This window comes from Anarhichas minor, unplaced genomic scaffold (genome assembly GCF_050575085.1).
Source record: "Anarhichas minor isolate MPS153535 unplaced genomic scaffold, ASM5057508v1 ptg000012l, whole genome shotgun sequence".
NCBI lineage: Eukaryota > Metazoa > Chordata > Actinopteri > Perciformes > Anarhichadidae > Anarhichas > Anarhichas minor.
In genome coordinates, this window is record NW_027466458.1 from 3,580,407 (window position 1) to 3,598,394 (window position 17,988).

At 42.7% G+C, this 17,988-nt stretch overlaps 1 protein-coding gene across 3 annotated transcripts in view; it reads right to left on the bottom strand.

Annotated features, from left to right (window-relative positions):
* Positions 1 to 3,248: 3,248 nt before the first annotated feature.
* myh10 (myosin, heavy chain 10, non-muscle) overlaps positions 3,249 to 17,988 on the bottom strand; it is a 41,828-nt gene continuing 27,088 nt past the window's right edge. For all 3 annotated transcript variants that reach the window (XM_076090301.1, XM_076090300.1, XM_076090299.1), the window contains 27 exons: positions 17,709 to 17,902; positions 17,462 to 17,583; positions 17,308 to 17,377; positions 16,809 to 16,969; positions 16,277 to 16,385; positions 15,700 to 15,831; positions 15,242 to 15,448; positions 14,820 to 14,957; positions 14,491 to 14,614; positions 13,509 to 13,680; positions 11,648 to 11,860; positions 11,124 to 11,268; positions 10,799 to 11,005; positions 10,539 to 10,643; positions 10,104 to 10,256; positions 9,771 to 10,019; positions 9,017 to 9,229; positions 8,553 to 8,765; positions 8,302 to 8,463; positions 7,764 to 7,892; positions 7,489 to 7,577; positions 7,257 to 7,380; positions 7,066 to 7,155; positions 6,665 to 6,783; positions 6,287 to 6,395; positions 6,005 to 6,177; positions 3,249 to 5,681 (listed from right to left, as the gene is read on the bottom strand). In XM_076090301.1, coding sequence (XP_075946416.1) covers positions 5,534 to 5,681; positions 6,005 to 6,177; positions 6,287 to 6,395; positions 6,665 to 6,783; positions 7,066 to 7,155; positions 7,257 to 7,380; positions 7,489 to 7,577; positions 7,764 to 7,892; positions 8,302 to 8,463; positions 8,553 to 8,765; positions 9,017 to 9,229; positions 9,771 to 10,019; positions 10,104 to 10,256; positions 10,539 to 10,643; positions 10,799 to 11,005; positions 11,124 to 11,268; positions 11,648 to 11,860; positions 13,509 to 13,680; positions 14,491 to 14,614; positions 14,820 to 14,957; positions 15,242 to 15,448; positions 15,700 to 15,831; positions 16,277 to 16,385; positions 16,809 to 16,969; positions 17,308 to 17,377; positions 17,462 to 17,583; positions 17,709 to 17,902 — 4,070 coding nt within the window. In that variant the 3' untranslated portion in view covers positions 3,249 to 5,533. The remainder of the gene's footprint in view (positions 5,682 to 6,004; positions 6,178 to 6,286; positions 6,396 to 6,664; positions 6,784 to 7,065; positions 7,156 to 7,256; positions 7,381 to 7,488; positions 7,578 to 7,763; positions 7,893 to 8,301; positions 8,464 to 8,552; positions 8,766 to 9,016; positions 9,230 to 9,770; positions 10,020 to 10,103; positions 10,257 to 10,538; positions 10,644 to 10,798; positions 11,006 to 11,123; positions 11,269 to 11,647; positions 11,861 to 13,508; positions 13,681 to 14,490; positions 14,615 to 14,819; positions 14,958 to 15,241; positions 15,449 to 15,699; positions 15,832 to 16,276; positions 16,386 to 16,808; positions 16,970 to 17,307; positions 17,378 to 17,461; positions 17,584 to 17,708; positions 17,903 to 17,988) is intronic.

Here is a 17,988-nt window from a genome sequence, read left to right on the forward strand (position 1 = left end):
CATTTCGTGGTTAACTGGTTACTTAATTTGGTCTTTTGTAGATTATTTTTGTGTGTCAATTATGAAATTAAACAAAACAGGTTGTTTTCATGACGACTCTTTAAGACTTTTTTTTTAATGGTTTCTTTCTACATCTGTAAGTGCTGAATCTGAGGATGTATTTTAAATTAACGAGCACTGAACGTTGGCGTTATGGAGCAACATGTTGATTCTTCATTAACACCAATGAGCTCATAGCCTGGCCCCTCCTCGTGGTTAATCATGCCTCTCATTGGTTGGCTTGACTGGAAGGGGAGGGGTCATCAGGGGAATTGAAAACACCTGTGGATCAGAGGATGTGAGAGAGAACTTTGACGTTTTGGTTTCTGAACAAACGGGTTGTTAAACTCAACCTTCAACACTGAAATGAAGATCCAGTTTCCTTCCTCGACCTGCGGTGGTGGAAACGGCACACAGCAGAGCAGCAGCAGGCTCATCAGGTATCGTTGCCAACCAGGTAAGGCCACTGTCTAAAGAGTTCACTTGTCATAAGAGCGACACGTTTCTTAAAACGGCTGGTCAGTGTAGTTTTTAGTCTGCAGCAAAAGGGGCATTTGTTGGGGACTGTTTTCAGATGAATGAGCTCGGTGCTCCTTGAGCATTTATAGCAGCAGGATGGTGGAAGTGAGATTCACTGAACATGGACTACAGTCTTCTTGTTTATTGTAATGAAGGAATGTACCACCCAGTGTAGTATAGTATGCCATACACGTCAGTATAGTAGTATGACCCAAAAATGAACAGTATGCCAAATAAAGTAACTATAGTATGTCATAAAACATATCGAGTCATAGAATATTATGTTGGGGAAAAAAGTATTCCATTAAGTCATAAAAAATAGTCCTAGTATAGTGCGTCATAAAAGGGAAGAACGTCTCATCCCGTCTACTTGACATTCGGTAGCTGTAGTTCTGGGGATCCCTGCATTTGGTGCAATTTGGACCCTTGGCACCATTAATATCACTAAACTTTGAATATTCAAGCACACAGCGCTCTGACATCAGTGCTTTGCAGTGCATGCTTGACTGCACTTCATTTATGCTGCTGGATCCTAGATATAGCTTGCTAACCTACATGAATGATGGATAACTTTTCAAATTAACCTTTGTACACTTCGCTGGAGCCAACAAACACCAGCGGACAGCCTGCAGGATCAGTACACAGAACACCATGCATCTTTTTGACTGCGGTCATGTGGTCCGTCATCCGCTGAACCTCGGTCACGTCAGCCGGCACTTGAAATGTAATGCTCGTCTATTCGAGGTGCTACGGTACGGGTGCTTGGATAGCCCAAAAAGCCCGGAAATAGACCTATATTTCATCAATAATTTGTCCAATTTGATATAACAAGTCAAAAACGTCATTTTGTACATTAAGTGAAATATAACAATAATAAAATCTGAAATTACACTGCTGTATAATCTTTAATTGAAAAAGGGTTCGAAAATGATATTACCTAATAATAATCTTTGATCTCTAAAAAAAACATTTCCTTCATTGGTTAGCTAAAATTTACGTTGGAGTTATGTTCATGATGACCCCATGTATCTCCATGTCAAATATAATGTAATATTACTGTACAGTTTTTGAGAAAATTCGATGTAAAGTCAGCTCAAATGACATTTTGATATTCATCATTTCCCCATATTTGACATTTTCTAAAAATTAATCCTTAAGAGGTTATGTCAATATTTCACTTGATTGTTAATGACAACCCTGACTATGTACATGAATACTGTCTTAAAATATTACTGTAAAGTTTTTGAGAAAAGTAAAGGCAAAGTCAACTCAAATGACATTTTGATGTTCATCATTTCCCCATATTTGACATTTTATAAAAATGAATCCTGCAGTGTAATTTCAGATTTTTTTGTTGTTGGATTTCATATAATGTACAAAATTACGTTTTTTTTTAACAAATTGGGCAAATTATTGATGAAATATAGGTCTATTTCCGGGCTTTTGGGGCTATCCAAGCACCCGTACCGTAGCACCAAGAATAGGCGCGCATTACATTTCAAACGCCGGCTGATGTGACCAACGTTCTGTGGATGACGGACCACTTGACCGCAGTATCTTTTTGCCATACTAACTTTTAACTTTACCACCGGCAAAATACCTCATTAAATCCATGCTTTACTTTGAGTGCAGTGGTTTTGTCAAAGCAAGAAAACAAATATGCCTATTTGAAAATGAATGCCTCTAATTGTTTTTCACTGATGTTGCAGCCGATACTACTTATTAAGCAACGTGGGTGTGTTTTTCCACTTGAGGAAATTTCCCCGCTGTGAGACTTGCCAACTAATAACACGTTATCGTCAGCAACATTATTACAGCATGCCATTAAAGGTCCTAAATAATCATAGTATATTATGTCAAAAAAGAATAGGAAAAAGTCATAGTATATGTTTTAAGCCATATTGTCGTGTGTTAAAGTCACAGTACAGTGTACTGTGACTTTGTCGAATAAAAACTTTAGTATGTTAAAAAAAGTACAAAAAATGCATAGTGAAGTCTGTCCCATTATAACGTGTCAAAAGTTCTAAAATGTCAGTTTAATGTCGTAAAAAGTCATAATATAGCATGTCGAAATTTCTTCAACGTCATATTATAGTATGTCAAAAAAAAGTTGTAGTATATGTAAAGTGCCTAAAAAAAACTTATAGTATGTTGAAAGATGTCAGTGTTGTATGACAAAAAAGTAATACAAAGTTTATGGATTAATATGTTGAAAAATGTCCTAAAAATTCATAGTAAAGTATGTTGACTTTATTTGTATCCATAATAAAAGTTAGAGGGAAATATCAGATCATGAAAAGACAACTATTCTAATAAATGAAGAAAGTTGTTTATGGTCCTTTTGTTGTTCAGACCTACAATTAACAGATTTTCAGGTTATTCGAGAACCTAGTATTTCAAAAAAAAAGTAGTCTTTAAAAAGTAGTGATGTATGTAAAAAAAAAAAAGGTCATCGTAGTATAGTATGTTGATGTACTTTAAGTCACAGTAAAAGGTCATAGTATGTTGAAAAAAGTTGTTACACAATAACTACGACAGCTTGATATCTGATGGAGAGCAGCGCGTAAAGAACTAGACGAAGACATTAAAACACTGGAGAGTGAAACAAGTCTGAATAAAATGAGAAAGACCAGACTCCAGTACTCCGGTCCTGTTCCAGCCCCGAAAACAGACCAGAACAGCGCCACAGCTACAGTGAAAATGCTTTATTTTCCTTACAAAAACAAACAAAACCAAAAAACATAATGTCTAGAAATACAGGAATACAAGAAATAATATGATGGGAGTATTTGCAGTTGAATGCCTGGTTGTCAACAGCCAGCTGTGTAATTATAATAAAATAAAAATTGAGTTAACTACTTGTGGATATTAAAGCTCTCAACCAAATGGAATCCTGTGCCGACCAAAGTTTCCCAAAATAGATTGAGTACTAAGCCTTGGTTACACGGGAGATCTTAGTACAGAGCCGCAGAGGGCTCCACTTCTCGTGTTAACGATACTGTAATACTGACTTTGACACAAACACTCAAGCTAGGACGTTATTATGAACATGGAGTTACACGGCCGATATGATATGCAGCACAGAACAAAACACAAGAGTTGAGAAAGTGAATCTCTCTGCTTGGTGTACCGGTTTCATCTTTTTTTTCTTTTTCACATCGGTAGTTAAATCATTGCCCGCTCATGTCCTTATTTAGTGTCTAAAGCACATTTAAAGAAACATACTGTTAACAGTTAGGAGAAGGGCAAAGAAGTCCGCTGTAGACGACCACCCTAATCTGCAGGTCAATGATACAGGGAAAGACTAAATAACGGTTGATGGATGGATTATGAGCTCCCTGGCATGTAGTGGTTCAACTGTTGAGGTGGCTGCTGTAGTTCAAGCAGAGCTTTACGTCACTTCACAAAAAACATTAAAAGGAACCTGGGCTAAAATGCAAAGGTATACTAAGTGCTTAATCAGGTCTGAAGAGTCGGGCTTCAAATCCCAAAACGGCACTAGTTTGTTCACCATCATGTTAACGTTTCTATCCAAGTAGCCAGAAATGAAGAAGTTTCCATGCCTGTTTCAGTTTCATGAAATGCTTGTTTTAAGAAAATGTAAAACAAGGGAATGTGAACAAATCAAAAATAAATCACAATATATATTTTCTCGTATGTGACCTAACATTAGGAAATACTGTTGTAACTTGGGAAACGGGTTAGAAACCAGATGTCATGGAATTGTAGCTGTTGTATTTCTGAGCCCTTTGGCTAAAAATCTTGTTTTATTGTGAAACAAACTGAATATTTTTTTTTAATCCAAATGCTCAGGAGGATTTGGATAATGCCTTCAGAACAGCAGTAGGAGTTGTTAAATGACTTGTTTCCAAAGTTTGGCAGGTAGTCATATTTTTTTTCTTTAGCTCTGTGTTTTAAATGTAGTGATAAAACAAACATTGCAGAAACACCGAAATGTAGCAATAAGACTCCTCTGTTCAATCTGTCAAACTCGTAACCATTTGTGCCAGTTCAGCGCTTCCAGTAAGAGCCTTTTCTCCCTGTTGGTTTCCAGTTTAAGATTCAAACGTCTTCCTGTGCATCATTCGCAGCTCAGGCCGACCCACAGTAGAGGAGAAATGGTCAACGATACACCCGTTAACCTCGTGAGCTGAGATTTCTAGTTAAAACCCAGCGAGACGAAGCAACACAGAAAATAAAAATACCCTTTTTTTTTTTTTCACAGTAATACACTTCAAATCCAGAGTCCATGTTCTTCAATTGCATGTCCCGAGATGTTCGTCATTCCTGTGTAGAAGCAAACAGTCCGGACATCGGAGGGAGACTTATGCAACACAAGCAGCTGGCGTGGCGGTCCGAAGGCCACAGTGACCTTTTGTTTTGGAAGGAGGGAGTGTGTCGGGTACGAGATGGCTTTTACACAACTAGTGAGCAGAACACTAATAAACAACACCAATGTGTAATACCTTGTAGTGCTGCAATTCCAGTATGGGGTGCGTTCACATACGTTACATACTTGATGTGTGTGTGTACACTTAACAGCCTCCACCTACAGTTTCATATGTATAAAAAGCACTTTGCACCTATGTATACTTTCTCAATAAGCTGAGCAGATAAGTTGACGCCTGATGGGAGGGAGAGTATTACCTCATGATGCTGAGATGATGCTTGGCCGAGAGACGAGCCCGGGTAGCAGCGTGCCGGATGAGGACAGAGTAAGGCAGAATTGTCCGTTTGCCCCTGTGACTCTCCAGGGCTGGAGGCTTGACTTCAGGGGAGGGCGATGGATTTTTCCCTGCAGTGTTAACTGATACAAAAAGGGCTGCCAGGCACACTCCGCCCAGCGTTAGCAAAAACATCGCTCCAATCGTCTGTCCAGTCAGCGGTTTGAAATGAATGGAGACGCCAAGGACAAGTGGGTGAGGTGGGTGGTGAGGAGGGAGGGAGAAGACGAGGAAGGAAAGGGACGCAGTGTTTACTCGGCGTTGGCGGTTTGCGTCTCGTTGAAGTCGCCAGCACGGCTGTCGGCATCATCGTCCGACATGTCGACGGAGGCACCGTCCAGATTGAGGTTGCGGCGCCCCGAACGGCCGGAGGAGAAGCTGCTGACCGGGCCGCCACGCCTGCTCAAAACAAAACAACATGAACCTCTGCTGCTTTAAGGAGCGGCTCAAATAAATGTACATGTAAAATAAACCCTGCTAATACACACGCAAGCTGAAGACAAACGTTTAAATTATACAAATAAGTATATCAGAATTGTATTACTAGATACTGTGGCAGTAAAATAGCTTGACACCTTAAAGCAGATACACACTACTTTATGATTAAGAGATTACATATTCACAGTTTTTTATTGTTGTGCTTGCTTCAGTTTATTTGTCTTGATGTGTTTTTGTGGAAGTCCACGGGGCACATAAGGACGTCTCTAAGGTCCTCCTCGTACCTGAGGCGGTTCTTGAGGGAGTTGACCTCTCGGGTGAGACCCTCGCTGGCCTCGGTGGCGTCGTCCAGTTCCCTCTGCAGCTTCCTGCGGGTAGCGTTGGCCCTGGTGGCCTCCTCCTCCGCCTCCTCCAGCTGACGCTTCAGCTGCTTCATGCGGGAGTTGGCTTTCTCCATCTGACGGGAGGACGGACACACGGGGAAACAGGCAGCGACAGTGAGAGGTCGTGGGTGGTTGGCTGGAGAACCATCCTGAGTAGAAGTGAATCTTTCCATGAGTCAATACCTGCTCCTTGTACTGGTCAGCGTGACGACGCTCATCCTCCACCTGCATCATCACCTCCTTCAGCTTCTTCTCCGTGCGACGGACGATCTTGTTGGCTGCTGCTCTCTCCCTGCAAAAAGAAACATGTAAGACAAGAGCTCATTATCGTCTGCTTTCACTGTTTAGTCCAACTTTATTTAACTCTTACCATCTACCACCATTACTGTCTCTAAAATCAATGTCATGATGATTTAGTTGTTAAAATGTCTGATGATGAACCTTTACGTGTATCCAAATAGCTGACCAGAAAATCACTCCAATGGTGGTTCATCAGTCTTCAAATGAATTCTAAATGTCCTCGGTCTCATCTTGTGAAAACGGGTGAGTTTGGTCACTTACTTTGCTTCCTGCTCCAGCTGCTCCTCCAGCTGCAGGATCTTGGCCTCCAGGGCAGTGATGGACGCCTTAAACTTTGACTTGACGGTCCCCTCCAGCTCTGCTAGCTTGGATTTCAAGTCCTGCGTTTTGTAACATGTAACTGTTAGGATCCTGAGCATTAAATGTGACGAGATACAAACATACTTACTAACCGAAAAGCAGTTTCCTCCCCCGCACTATTGTGAGGGGGAGAAAAAGATTCTGGATTCAATCACTTTTCTCATAGCTGAGGTGTTTATAATGGCTCACATTCAACATGTATACAAAGACATCAGGTAACCAGCTTCTTCTGCTGTTGTTTTATCCAACCTCATAAGCGCATACATCCTATATGCCAATAATGTATTTAAACTAGTCAAGACCTTGTTCTGCCGCTCCATCTGTTGCCGAGCGTTCTCACTCTTCTGTGCAGTGCTGCGTTCTCCGGCCAACTCGGTGTTCAGGTTGTCGACCTGAGGAAGAGATGTGTAACATTGATAGAAGCAATCCACCATTTTGGAACCAAGTTCATGGCGAAGCGTACAACCCTTCTCTCTAAGTGCAGTCTGTTTACCTGGATGTTGGTCTTTCTGAAACGGTCGTTGAGCAGCTCCATGTTCCCCTGCTCCTCCTCAAGCTCCTCCTCCAGCTGGGCGATACGAGCTTCCAGCCTTCTCTTCTCGTCCAGCAGCGACGACCTGACGCACACACACATTATTATTCAGGGTGATTGCAGGAATCCTGAAGGTAAATTTAATACCTTTTTAAGACACTTAAAATATCAGTATGAACAAGGCGACACAGACTTTCCAGAAGCGCTGTTGGCGATCTCATCAGCCAGCTCATCCCTCTCCTGCTCAGCATGTCGACGGGCCCTCTCGGACGCTGCGTGGTCCTAAACCACACAGAACACACACGAGGATCTTGTATAAGCTGCTCTCCCATTGTTGTCCATCAAATACAGAAATTAAGGCTGACTGAACAAGTCTGACAAAAAGTTGATATTCATTCTTTCTCTAAGTCATGAATGAAATGCATATTAACAGTTCATATCAGACAATAAGATAATCTGGAATTTGACCTCCTGTAGCTGTAGGATTTCAGCTTCGAGGCCCTTGAGTTTCTTCTCGTTCTCCTTGGACTGGGTGAAGATCTCATCCCTGGAGGCTCTGGCCTCCTCCAGCTCCCTCTGATAGTCCTTCATCTGAGCCTACAGACCAGAGACAAGGTGGACCAGAAAAATAACAGGAAGGTATTTCATTGAGCTCATTCATTTGCCCGCTAATCAACACGGACAGCGGTAGCAGCTGACACACAGATAATGGACAACATTAAGTTACCGTAAAACCCTGAACACTAGAAATGGGTACCGAAACACGGCATTATCGCCAAATAGAAGTAATTCAAAAAATAATAATCCATCAGTAGTAACTTTGTTTTGTGCTGCATCTTCAATATTTTGTTAACAGTACTGAGGGTCAGAGTGTCTCATCCAAAACTGATACCCTCCTCTGTCCATTCATAAACAAACAGAGATCTGCACTGTGTTGTAAACCCTTAAAAAATCAGTTTCAAAGGCTTCTAGGCTATGCACTGAACAGGTGTGTGTGCGTGCGTACCTGTAGCTTTTTCAGTTGTTTAACAGCCTCGTCTCTGCCTTTGTGAGCGGCTTCAATCTGTCCTTCCAGCTCGTTCAGGTCCATCTCCAGCTTCTTCTTGGAGGCAACAGCCAGAGTTCTCTGCTTCTTCTCGTCCTCCAGCTCTGCCTCCATCTCACGCACCTGGAAGAGTAAACAACACGGCATATCAAGAAATGCATAAGGAATATGGAGCCAATTCATGCTGGTCATCATCTGTGGGCCCTGTGTACCTGTTTGACAAGCGACCTCTTCTTCTCCTCTCCCTGCTCGTCTCTGGCCTGCAGGTCTCGGTCAAACTGGGCCTTCATGGCCTGCATGTTGACCTCCAGACGCAGTTTGGCGTCCTCCGTGGCCTGCAGCTCGTCTTCCAGCTCCTCCAGCTGAGTTCTCATCTCCTCCACCTGTTGCTCCAGAGTTCGCTTGGACTTTTCCAGTTCATGGACCTGTACGCATCATCGGGACACACAAATATGTCAGCGAAACGGGCTGGACTCAGAAAACCCTGTGTGGATTTCTAAAATGAAAAATATTTATTTGAGATTTCAGTGATTTCTAGAACTAACATTAAAACTGTCCTGGCTGATCAGACTGTACTTTGAGACTAAAAAAGGAATATTTAATCATCGGAGAAGTGAGCCGTAAGTGGAAGCTACAACTCGTCTTTCTGCTGTAAATGAAGTCAAAGGTCACTCACATTCTTCCCCACGTCATCCTTGGAGCTCATCAAGTCCTCCATTTCAGCACGGAGCTGCTTGTTGAACCTCTCCAGTTCCTCTTTGGCCTCCAAGGCCTCCTCCAGAGCTCTGGCCATAGACAGAGCCTTGGTATCCTTCTCTCTGGCCTCAGCCTCCGCACGGTCTCGCTCCTCAGCGTAACGAGCGGAGATGGTCTTCTCTTCAGCAAGCAGCTAGTGTGGACAAAGAAACAACCGCCTTCAATACATGCATGCATCTGACCTCGATCCACCATTTCTAGGGGTGCTAATTTAGAATTATTTTCTGACTGATAGCCTCGTTAACTGATCATTAAACAACAAGGTTAGTTCCTTGCTGTGGTCGAATTGCCTAACAAGATTAAATCCATCATTTAAAAGGCAACAGAGTCCCTAGTACACCTGTCAGGGAGAATTTGCAGCCACTATGTTGGGTGCATTGATGTGGACACATTCAGACACTTTCTCGGCTCCCCTGCATCAGTTTAGCTGCGAGGTTGTCAGATGCGTGTCTGCCTCTGTCTGGGTTTCCGACATCTCTGTTCTGTCGGTTGCCGAGTATCACGCGTCCTGCAGCCCACCGTGTGTGTGTGACGGTGAGTATAAAGTTAGACGTAACAGTATCACTGTTATACTTTTTAACTGACGGCATGAATCTGTCAAAAATAATTGTCAGTTAACGGTTAATTATTAACATCCTGAATCATTTCTGAAAGACTTTGGCGGTCCAGCATACCTGATCGAACTTCTTTTGTTTTTTCTCAAGGCTTGAGACGATCTGTCTCTGGTGGTCCAAGTCCACCATCAGGTCGTCCAGCTCCTGCTGCAGTCGGTTCTTGGTCTTCTCCATCTTGTCCATGGCCATGGTCTTCTCCTCCAGATGCTGGCTGGTCAGCTCCACGTCCTTCTGGAGCTTTCTCTTCACCTCCTCCAGGCCCTCCATCGACCCCACGTCCTCCTCTAGCTTCTTCTTCGTCTCAAACAGCTACAGGAAGGCCATTTGTTTTATTCAGATAAAGATAATACAACACAGATGTGGATGTGTACCAATATCTACGTATGACTGTACCTGGGAGTGCAACATCTGCAGCTGTTTCTCCAGGTTGCGTCGTGCCTCCTCGTCCTCCTCTTGCTGCTCCAGCAAGGTGTTCTTTTCCACCTCCAGCTGGCGGATCTGACCGCTCATGTTCAGCTTCTGACGAGTCTCCTCCTGCCGCACCTCCTACACACCAGAGATGAGCCAGACAAAAGAAAAGCAGGGAGACAAATCTGTTGTTATCATTATTAGTACTGAGGTGTGATAACGGAATAAGAACGGATTTGGACTGTGTCGATTCGTTTTGTGTGTTCACATTATTCTAACGGCCTCCTTGAAACAACCCAACCGTCCTGGTGTTTTCACTTTTAATCATGGAGAGAAATACTTGACACCTTTGTAACTTTTACAGTCATTCTAGATCAAGTTTCCTGCAGCTTTAAACTTGGCTGATGCCGTCTTTCGTACCTCTGAGTCTTGCAGTTTGCTGTTCAGTTTGTCGGCTTCCTTGGCCAGTTTGACGCCCTTCTTCTCTGCCTCCTCCAGCAAAGTGTATGCACTGTCCAGCTCCGTCTAGAAGAAGATGAATGGGGTTATGAGGAAAGCATATTAAACAAAACCAAAGTGCGTCATTGATAATCCTTTGAATTATTTGTTGGGTTTTAGAGCAATCTGGAGCTATATCCCAATCATTTCATAGCTAAATGTTATACTGTGGAGGTATTTACCTGGAGTTTGTGTGAGCGTTCGGCCAGCTCTCCCTTGGCCTTCTCTACCTCGGTGGCCCTGGACATAAACTCCTGCAGCTGGGTCTCCAGTTTCTTCTTCTTGTGTTCGGACTCCGTCTTTGCCTGTTGCAGACTCTTCACATCACAGGCCAGCTCTTTGTTGTCACTCTCCAGACACTGCTTGTTCTTCTCCAGGTTGGCCTTGAACTGTGCAGAGCAAAACAAATGTGTTAATGTTTTGACATTAACAATTTGATGACATTTTCTGCCTACATAGGCTGATGTGTACAAGCCCTGCGAGGGTAACAAGGTACGACCCCCTCACCCGCTTGGCCTGCTCCAGCTGTTCAGACACTTCCTCCAGCGCTGTGGCGTGCCTCTGTCTCACTTCCTGGATCTGAGCCTCGTGGTTTTTGGTCTCCTCATCTATGGCCTTTTTCAGCTCTGCCACCTCTTGCTCTCGCTTGGACCTGGAGTTCGGACACATGTTAGAGGACACCTTCTAAGATGCAATTAAAAAAAAACACCTTAACTTGCAGGGTTAGGGCTATTGTTGTCTGTAGCATAGTAGTGACAAATATCGAACACTAAGCAGTTTAGAGAATGTGTAAGTGAATAATATATTCACAAATAACAGTTGTGCTTTTGTCAAACCCTGTAGTTTAACACCAGTATATAAACCATCAGAAACATGAGAGTACTCCCCAGATTTAGCATTCATCAGCTTTCGAATAGCTCCCTATTGGAGCAACAACAACGCTTTCACATATGGAGTCGCACTCCCTAACATCTGTAAACTCGTCAGAGTTCCCCTTTGTAATCATTGATAAACCAACGTTAAATACGTACCGGAGTTCCTGCTGGGCAGCGGTGGTATCCAGCGTGTCTTCCAGCTCCGTCTTCAGGGCCTCAAGCTCCTCACTCAGGTCCCTCTTAAGTTTTTCAGCTTTACTTCGACACATCTTCTCTGCCTCCAGGTCCTCCTGAAGCTCAGCAAGGTGGGCCTGCAGCTCCCGAACCTGCTTCAAGGCGTTGTTCTTCTGGACTGTCTCCTCATCACTCCTGGTTGGAGACACATAACACATGTCGGTTCTTCAGAGTAGACCCTTATCACACAACTTAGTGTATTTGTTTTACTTGAAATGATGCCACCAGTGCACACAGGGTGGCAGTGTGGTGATCCGTAACATTCATCAGCTACAAAGAAACCCACTGATTAGTCACACTGAATGCAATAATGATTCAGTTTTATAATTAATACAATGCCACAGTGTTGATTAAAGGCACTAATGACTCCAACCTAAAAGTAATTCCCCATTTAAAAAAAAAAAATACAATTGTTCTCAAAATAGCTGCTCAATTCAAAACGGAGCACATCAAGTTTAATGAAAGCTTAATTATCTGGAGCTGTGACTAAACGGATGATTTCTGCATGTGAAATTATTCAGACAGACATTAACCAACGACCTACTGAGAACATTAAGATAATCTGTGCTGACCTCCACAGCTGTTCACCTCATCTGCATGCAGTCTTGTGACGGTTAATGGGAAAACGATTTAACATGACACCAAACGTGTTGCTCCGAATATTTTTCCCACTACGTATGAATGGAAAATCAGGATCGACGGAGGAATAAAGCTATAGCTGCAGACGCTTTTTGCAATCAGTAAATCTGACGGTGAAAAACAAACAAACAGGTTTGTTAATTGTTTGTCCTCCATTGTAAAATGAGAGCTGGATTTTAACCCGGCTCTCTTCATGTGGAAAACTACGGCAAAGCCCAGGACAGAGATCATCAATCAACATCAATTTGACTGTAATCAGACACGGCTGCCTCCAAGATGAAAGGTCTCAGCCAGTGTTGTTGGAGGCAAACACTGCAGCTGGGAGCTGCAGAGGAGAGTAGAGGAGGACTGGGATGAGTGGAAGATAGAGACAAAGTGTGTGCGTGTGCTGAAACGCCAACTGCAGCAGCTGAAAAGGACGAGAGCTGCTTTAAGTCAGAGTTGACTCGGTGTTTGTTGGAGTGTGCTAGCGACTATTTTAGGGTCTTCTTATTGACTTCGAGTGCAGTTGTCATGGAAATACTGTGCTAGTGAGAGAATGTTGGTGAAGTAAAATCAGCATTACCACTAACAGTGAGATTTTTCCAAACCTTTAGGTTTGTAGTGATGCGAGTTCAGAGGAGTCTGCCCAGTAGTGGATGTAATAACACACTTCAGTGTATTTGATCCGTCTGATTTCATACAAAACTATCTGTGTGCTGAGGACATGTCTGTGTCATTGTGAAGAGCCAAACAGCGCTCTATCAGCTATCTTTGGACTTCCGTCAATGAACAATGAATTAAAGGGAATAGTAGCATTTGCTTCAGTACTGGCAAGATGAATAATTTATAGTAGTAGAGTATTAAACTGGAAGGCACTAGCCCCCTCTGATGAATCTGTTTTTTGGCTTAGAGTTAAGTTTTTGATGAGATATGATCCAATACTTTCCTTTCTTCCATTATTCTGAATTATCTATCTTTTATATCTTCTTTTTTCAATATTTGTACCATTATGTTTCAAAATCATTATGATTGTATCTTGTCAACAGTCATCCGAAAGGAGCATGTCTGGATTTAGTTTATCAGTGTTATATATATTTTGCAAAAGGCCTCTGATGCAGTCAGTTTTGACACTTTGATAGATTGTTTTATGTCTATCACTGACCTGGCCAGAGCAGCCTGCAGCTCCTCCTCCTTCTTGCTCAGTTGGACCTTCAGCTCCTCTATCTGGGCCTGAAGCTCAACAATCTGGTCCTGTAGGTCAGTGGTCTCAGCATCCAGTTTGCGTTTGGCCTTCTCCAGCTCTTGACGTGTTTTCTCTTCCTTCTTTAAACGCTCTGAAGGGAGGCATAATCACATGTCTCATAAAGAAAACGCGATATCAAACATAGCGAATGATTATTAAAAAAAAGAAAGAAAACTTTTGCTTTCAAATGATCTCAAAAGATAAATAGGGAAAGTCACAGAGGGGTCACACGAGGTACAAAGAGGTCACAAAAAGTGACAAACAACAAACACCTAATTGCTAACAGCCTGACACAAATACCGGTAATCAGATTAGCTGCTTTGCCTAAATGCACGGGTGTTTTTTCAAACATTCCTACATACCTCGGTTCTTTATCGACCCGGCACTTAAGTAACGCAGATTAAGAGCCTGATCAGACAGCGCGCATTCAGCAGGTGGATAATGCAAGGCAAAACCCTTGAACTGTATGCTACCTAATAGCTAATCGTACATTTTAAATGAATGAAAACAATTTCCCCGAAATCTCAAGTCCCACACTAATTGGCCTCCTGCTGCTACGGTTGGTAAAGTTATATAGCTGCGGGTAAAAGTCACCAGAATGAGAAACATTGCTAGTTGGATGCTTTTTCACTGGCGTTCAGGGCGCACCTGCAAAAACATGAGGCGCATATAGCGGAGGAAATAAAAGGTGCTCAGCAACGCAAAAGCAGCGCGTTTAACATTCATGAAATGTTTACATTCATCAATGTTTAAAAAAAAAAAATGTATTCATAATGTTATGTTTCATGTTACGTACAGGCTACTGTAACTTAAATAGTCCTTAAACTGATGGCCATTCACCTATTTGTGTGTTGAACGTTCTGTTCTTCGACTCAAAATGGCGGCAGTAACAGTAGCTTACCCTCCAGGTCAACCATCACCATCTCCTGCTTGTTCTTAACCTTGCCGAGGTTTTTTGCTTTGTCCTCCTCCTCCGTCAGTTGAGAGGTCATCTCGCCGATCCTGTCCTCCAGCAGCTTTTTCTCCTGTTGTGTAACATCAAAGCGTTGGTTAGACTGGAAGCACAACTATTAACTGGAGGTGAAACAGTCAAAATACAATCACATTTGTACTTCTCTCTCAGATCCATCCCATCATATGCCTCATCAATCACATACTGTTATTCATTTTTGACCTTTACTGCTTTCTGGTTTTGGTTTGACCCATCATTTGCAGATTGAATCCTCTCACCTTGATGAACTTGGAGTTGTGGTCCTCCAGCAGGAGAATGTCCTCCTCCATTTTCTTGATCTTCGCCTCGGCTGTCACTTTGTCCAGCTGCAGCTTCTGTCTTGCAGCTTCCTCCTCATCAAGCTGCTCCTCCAGGTCCTACGAAGAGGAAAACACACACAGATAAAGATCCATAACCGATCCAATGCCATGAGGTTGAAGTCTGAACACTGAAGTTTATAAACTCTTTAAAAAGTATTTCTCTACAAACTAATCGGATTCATCAGTGTGGTTTGATCACATTTGTTAGACAAAGCTGTCGACTCCAACCCTCTTCAACTTCTATATAAATAACAGAAAGGCCTTTTGTCAACTGAGGACATATCAAAACAAAAGGAAAGAAGTTTGTGTCTGTAGAAGTTTAAAAAGATGAAGATATAAACCTGAATGTGTGACTGCATCTTCTTCTTCTCATTCTGCAGGCTCTGGTTCCTCTCCTCCTCCTCCTCCACCCTGGACTCCAGGTCATGAAGAATCTCCTCCAGCTCTTGCTTTCTAGAAAGCAGACGGACTCTCATCTCTTCGGCCTCGGCAAAGAGCTCCGTCTCTGCATGGAGTTGCTCTGCTAGAATATTCTTCTCCTCTACGAGCTGGAGAGAGGGAACAACAGTTTGGAAGAACAATTCCCAACCTTCTTAGCTGCAATACTGATTTCTTCTATTGTAATAAATTTGATAGAACACAGTAAATAGTAACTTCCTTACAAACAATTTGGGAACAGAAGTAATAGCATGTAACATGATAAAATTAGCACCATTTATAAATAACGAAGCTTCTCTGAATTTATACCTGCTTATGCACGTTGAAATTATGTATTTTCCATAACAGAGGGCACGTCTACCTGTTGGTGTTTCCTCTCCATCTCCACAAGCTCATTCTCCACCTTGAGCTGTCTCTCCTTCACCTTTACCAGCTCCTCATCTTTGGCTTGCAGCTCCTCCTCCTGCCTGGTGACCTGCAGCAGAGGCTTCACCTGAGAGAGAGAGAGAGACAGAGAGACAGACAGAGACAGAGACAGAGAGAGAGAATTAAAATCAATCTCTACATGGTTTTTGCAGTGTTCCCCAAATTAACTGCAACACATGGACTGCATTTAAATACCTTTTTACTGACAATAAGGCCTATAATTGCTTATCAAGTACATGAGTTTATTGACAGCGATATCACATTTTTCCCAGCAGTATATAACAAAAATTCCTAGTAATATAATTAATCAATTAACTTGACTTGGACACAGATAAAGCAATTAAAAGATTATTAATTAAACTTATTTTTGCACAAATTGACGATCATGATCAGATGAACTGACTCGCTACAATATCTACCGTTAGAAGTAGTGTACAGTGGTAGTAGTAGTGTAGCAGTGTATGATCTGCTCATATCACATATGAACTACTTTAGCCTTCACGAGTTCTCACCTTGGTGAAAAGCCTCCACCACTGCCAGTGTCGCAGCTTCAAATAAGCAGCACAGTTCCTCTGGAGGACCTTCAGGGCGCTCAGCTGCTGCTGCTTCTTAGCAAAGGCCCTAAGGGGAGAAATGGAGCAAAAACAGGCGACATATCAATGTCTGGGTATAGCAGTGTTTTTAAAGACCAACGTTGGGCTTCGTTCAGTGTACAGATGAGCTGTAAATGCACCAAACTCACTGTCATTTTCCCATCGTGCTGCTTTATCCTTCGGTATAAATGCTAATCACGACAGGAGGTTGGTTACTCTTGTCTTTGTTCTTGATGGAAACTACTGGGAGGAGCATACATTTCTGACTTGACATGACAGATGCATATACACTTGACAAAGTGTATCTGGATATTGATGCTTTGTGTCTCCGACCACCTGTGGGAGTTTGAGCAATTGCATCACCATCCCTATATGCATCTTGGGTATCCAAATGCAGATGCATGTTCATAGCTAAGGAATTGGAATAAAAACCATGAGATCTGACACTCACTTGCGTGCCAAGTATCCACGGCAAACGGACTGGAAGTAGATGATGATGTCGGTGATCTTCAGATCGCGCTCCTCCTCCAGGTGAGCCAGAACACCAGTTCTGAAGAAGATCTTACTCTGACCGATACGGAACAGGTTGGGGTCCAGCTCCAGGGCTCGGATCTACAAAAGGCACATGAAGACTTTTTAAGAATTGACCTCTGTCGACAGGGTTACATTTTCTAAACAAATTCAAGAAATGTTCCTGGAAAGTATTTGTGTTAAGAGTTTTTCCACCACAGAAACTTTTCTTCAGATGCGGAGGAAATGCAGAAGGGACTTTTAGTTAGATGACTTTAGTTCCTGAGGTTAGTTCCTCTTGTTCCATTATTTCTGGAACTTTTTGGTCAAAAAGGGTAAATAGTCAGTTCCTAAGGCTCAGCAGAATATATAGTATGTTATTTTTTTCCAGGGTAGGAGCTTTAAACCTGAAATAGATCAAGAGAAAAGAAAGGCACTACCATTCTCTCACAGGCTTGTTTTCCATCCATGAATCCCTTGGGGATAGCGTTAGGTGTCAGGATCTCATATCTGTAAACAAAAGAGAACATTAATATCAACATTTCTTCTGTGTTAAATGAAATTAAAGAGTTCAAAAAGCTGGTCGTTTGTCACCTTTGTCTGAACTCCTGGAAGACTATACGGTTGGGGAAGCCCTGTCTGCAGATGCGAATCCCCTCTAGGACTCCATTACACCTCAGCTGGTCCAGAACCAGGTGAGGCTCCAGTTTACCAGCCTGAAGGAACAAATACACCATTAACACCAGACACACGACAATACTCTAGTATAAAGAAACAAGTCCCTCACTTTCCAAAGCTTGACACGCAGCTTCTAACAAATAAATTTAGATTCTTTATTTACTCTTTTTTCGTGGTTGGGGATGATGCAGCGAACAAAGTTGGGGTTGGTGTTCCTCAGTGTGGCCATGAGCTTGCTGAGTGACTCCTTGTAGAGCTGTCCCACCGTACGAAACATGCCCTTTTTTGTTTTATAGGTGGCGCCAAAGGCCGTCTCGTTCATCCCTGCCACCTGGTCCAGGCCCACGATACGGTCGACTGGTGGGGAGATGAGGAGAACTGGTTAGAGTGAGAAGACTTCATGGGGAGCAGAGGAAAAGAAAAACAAACAGCAGCAGTGACAT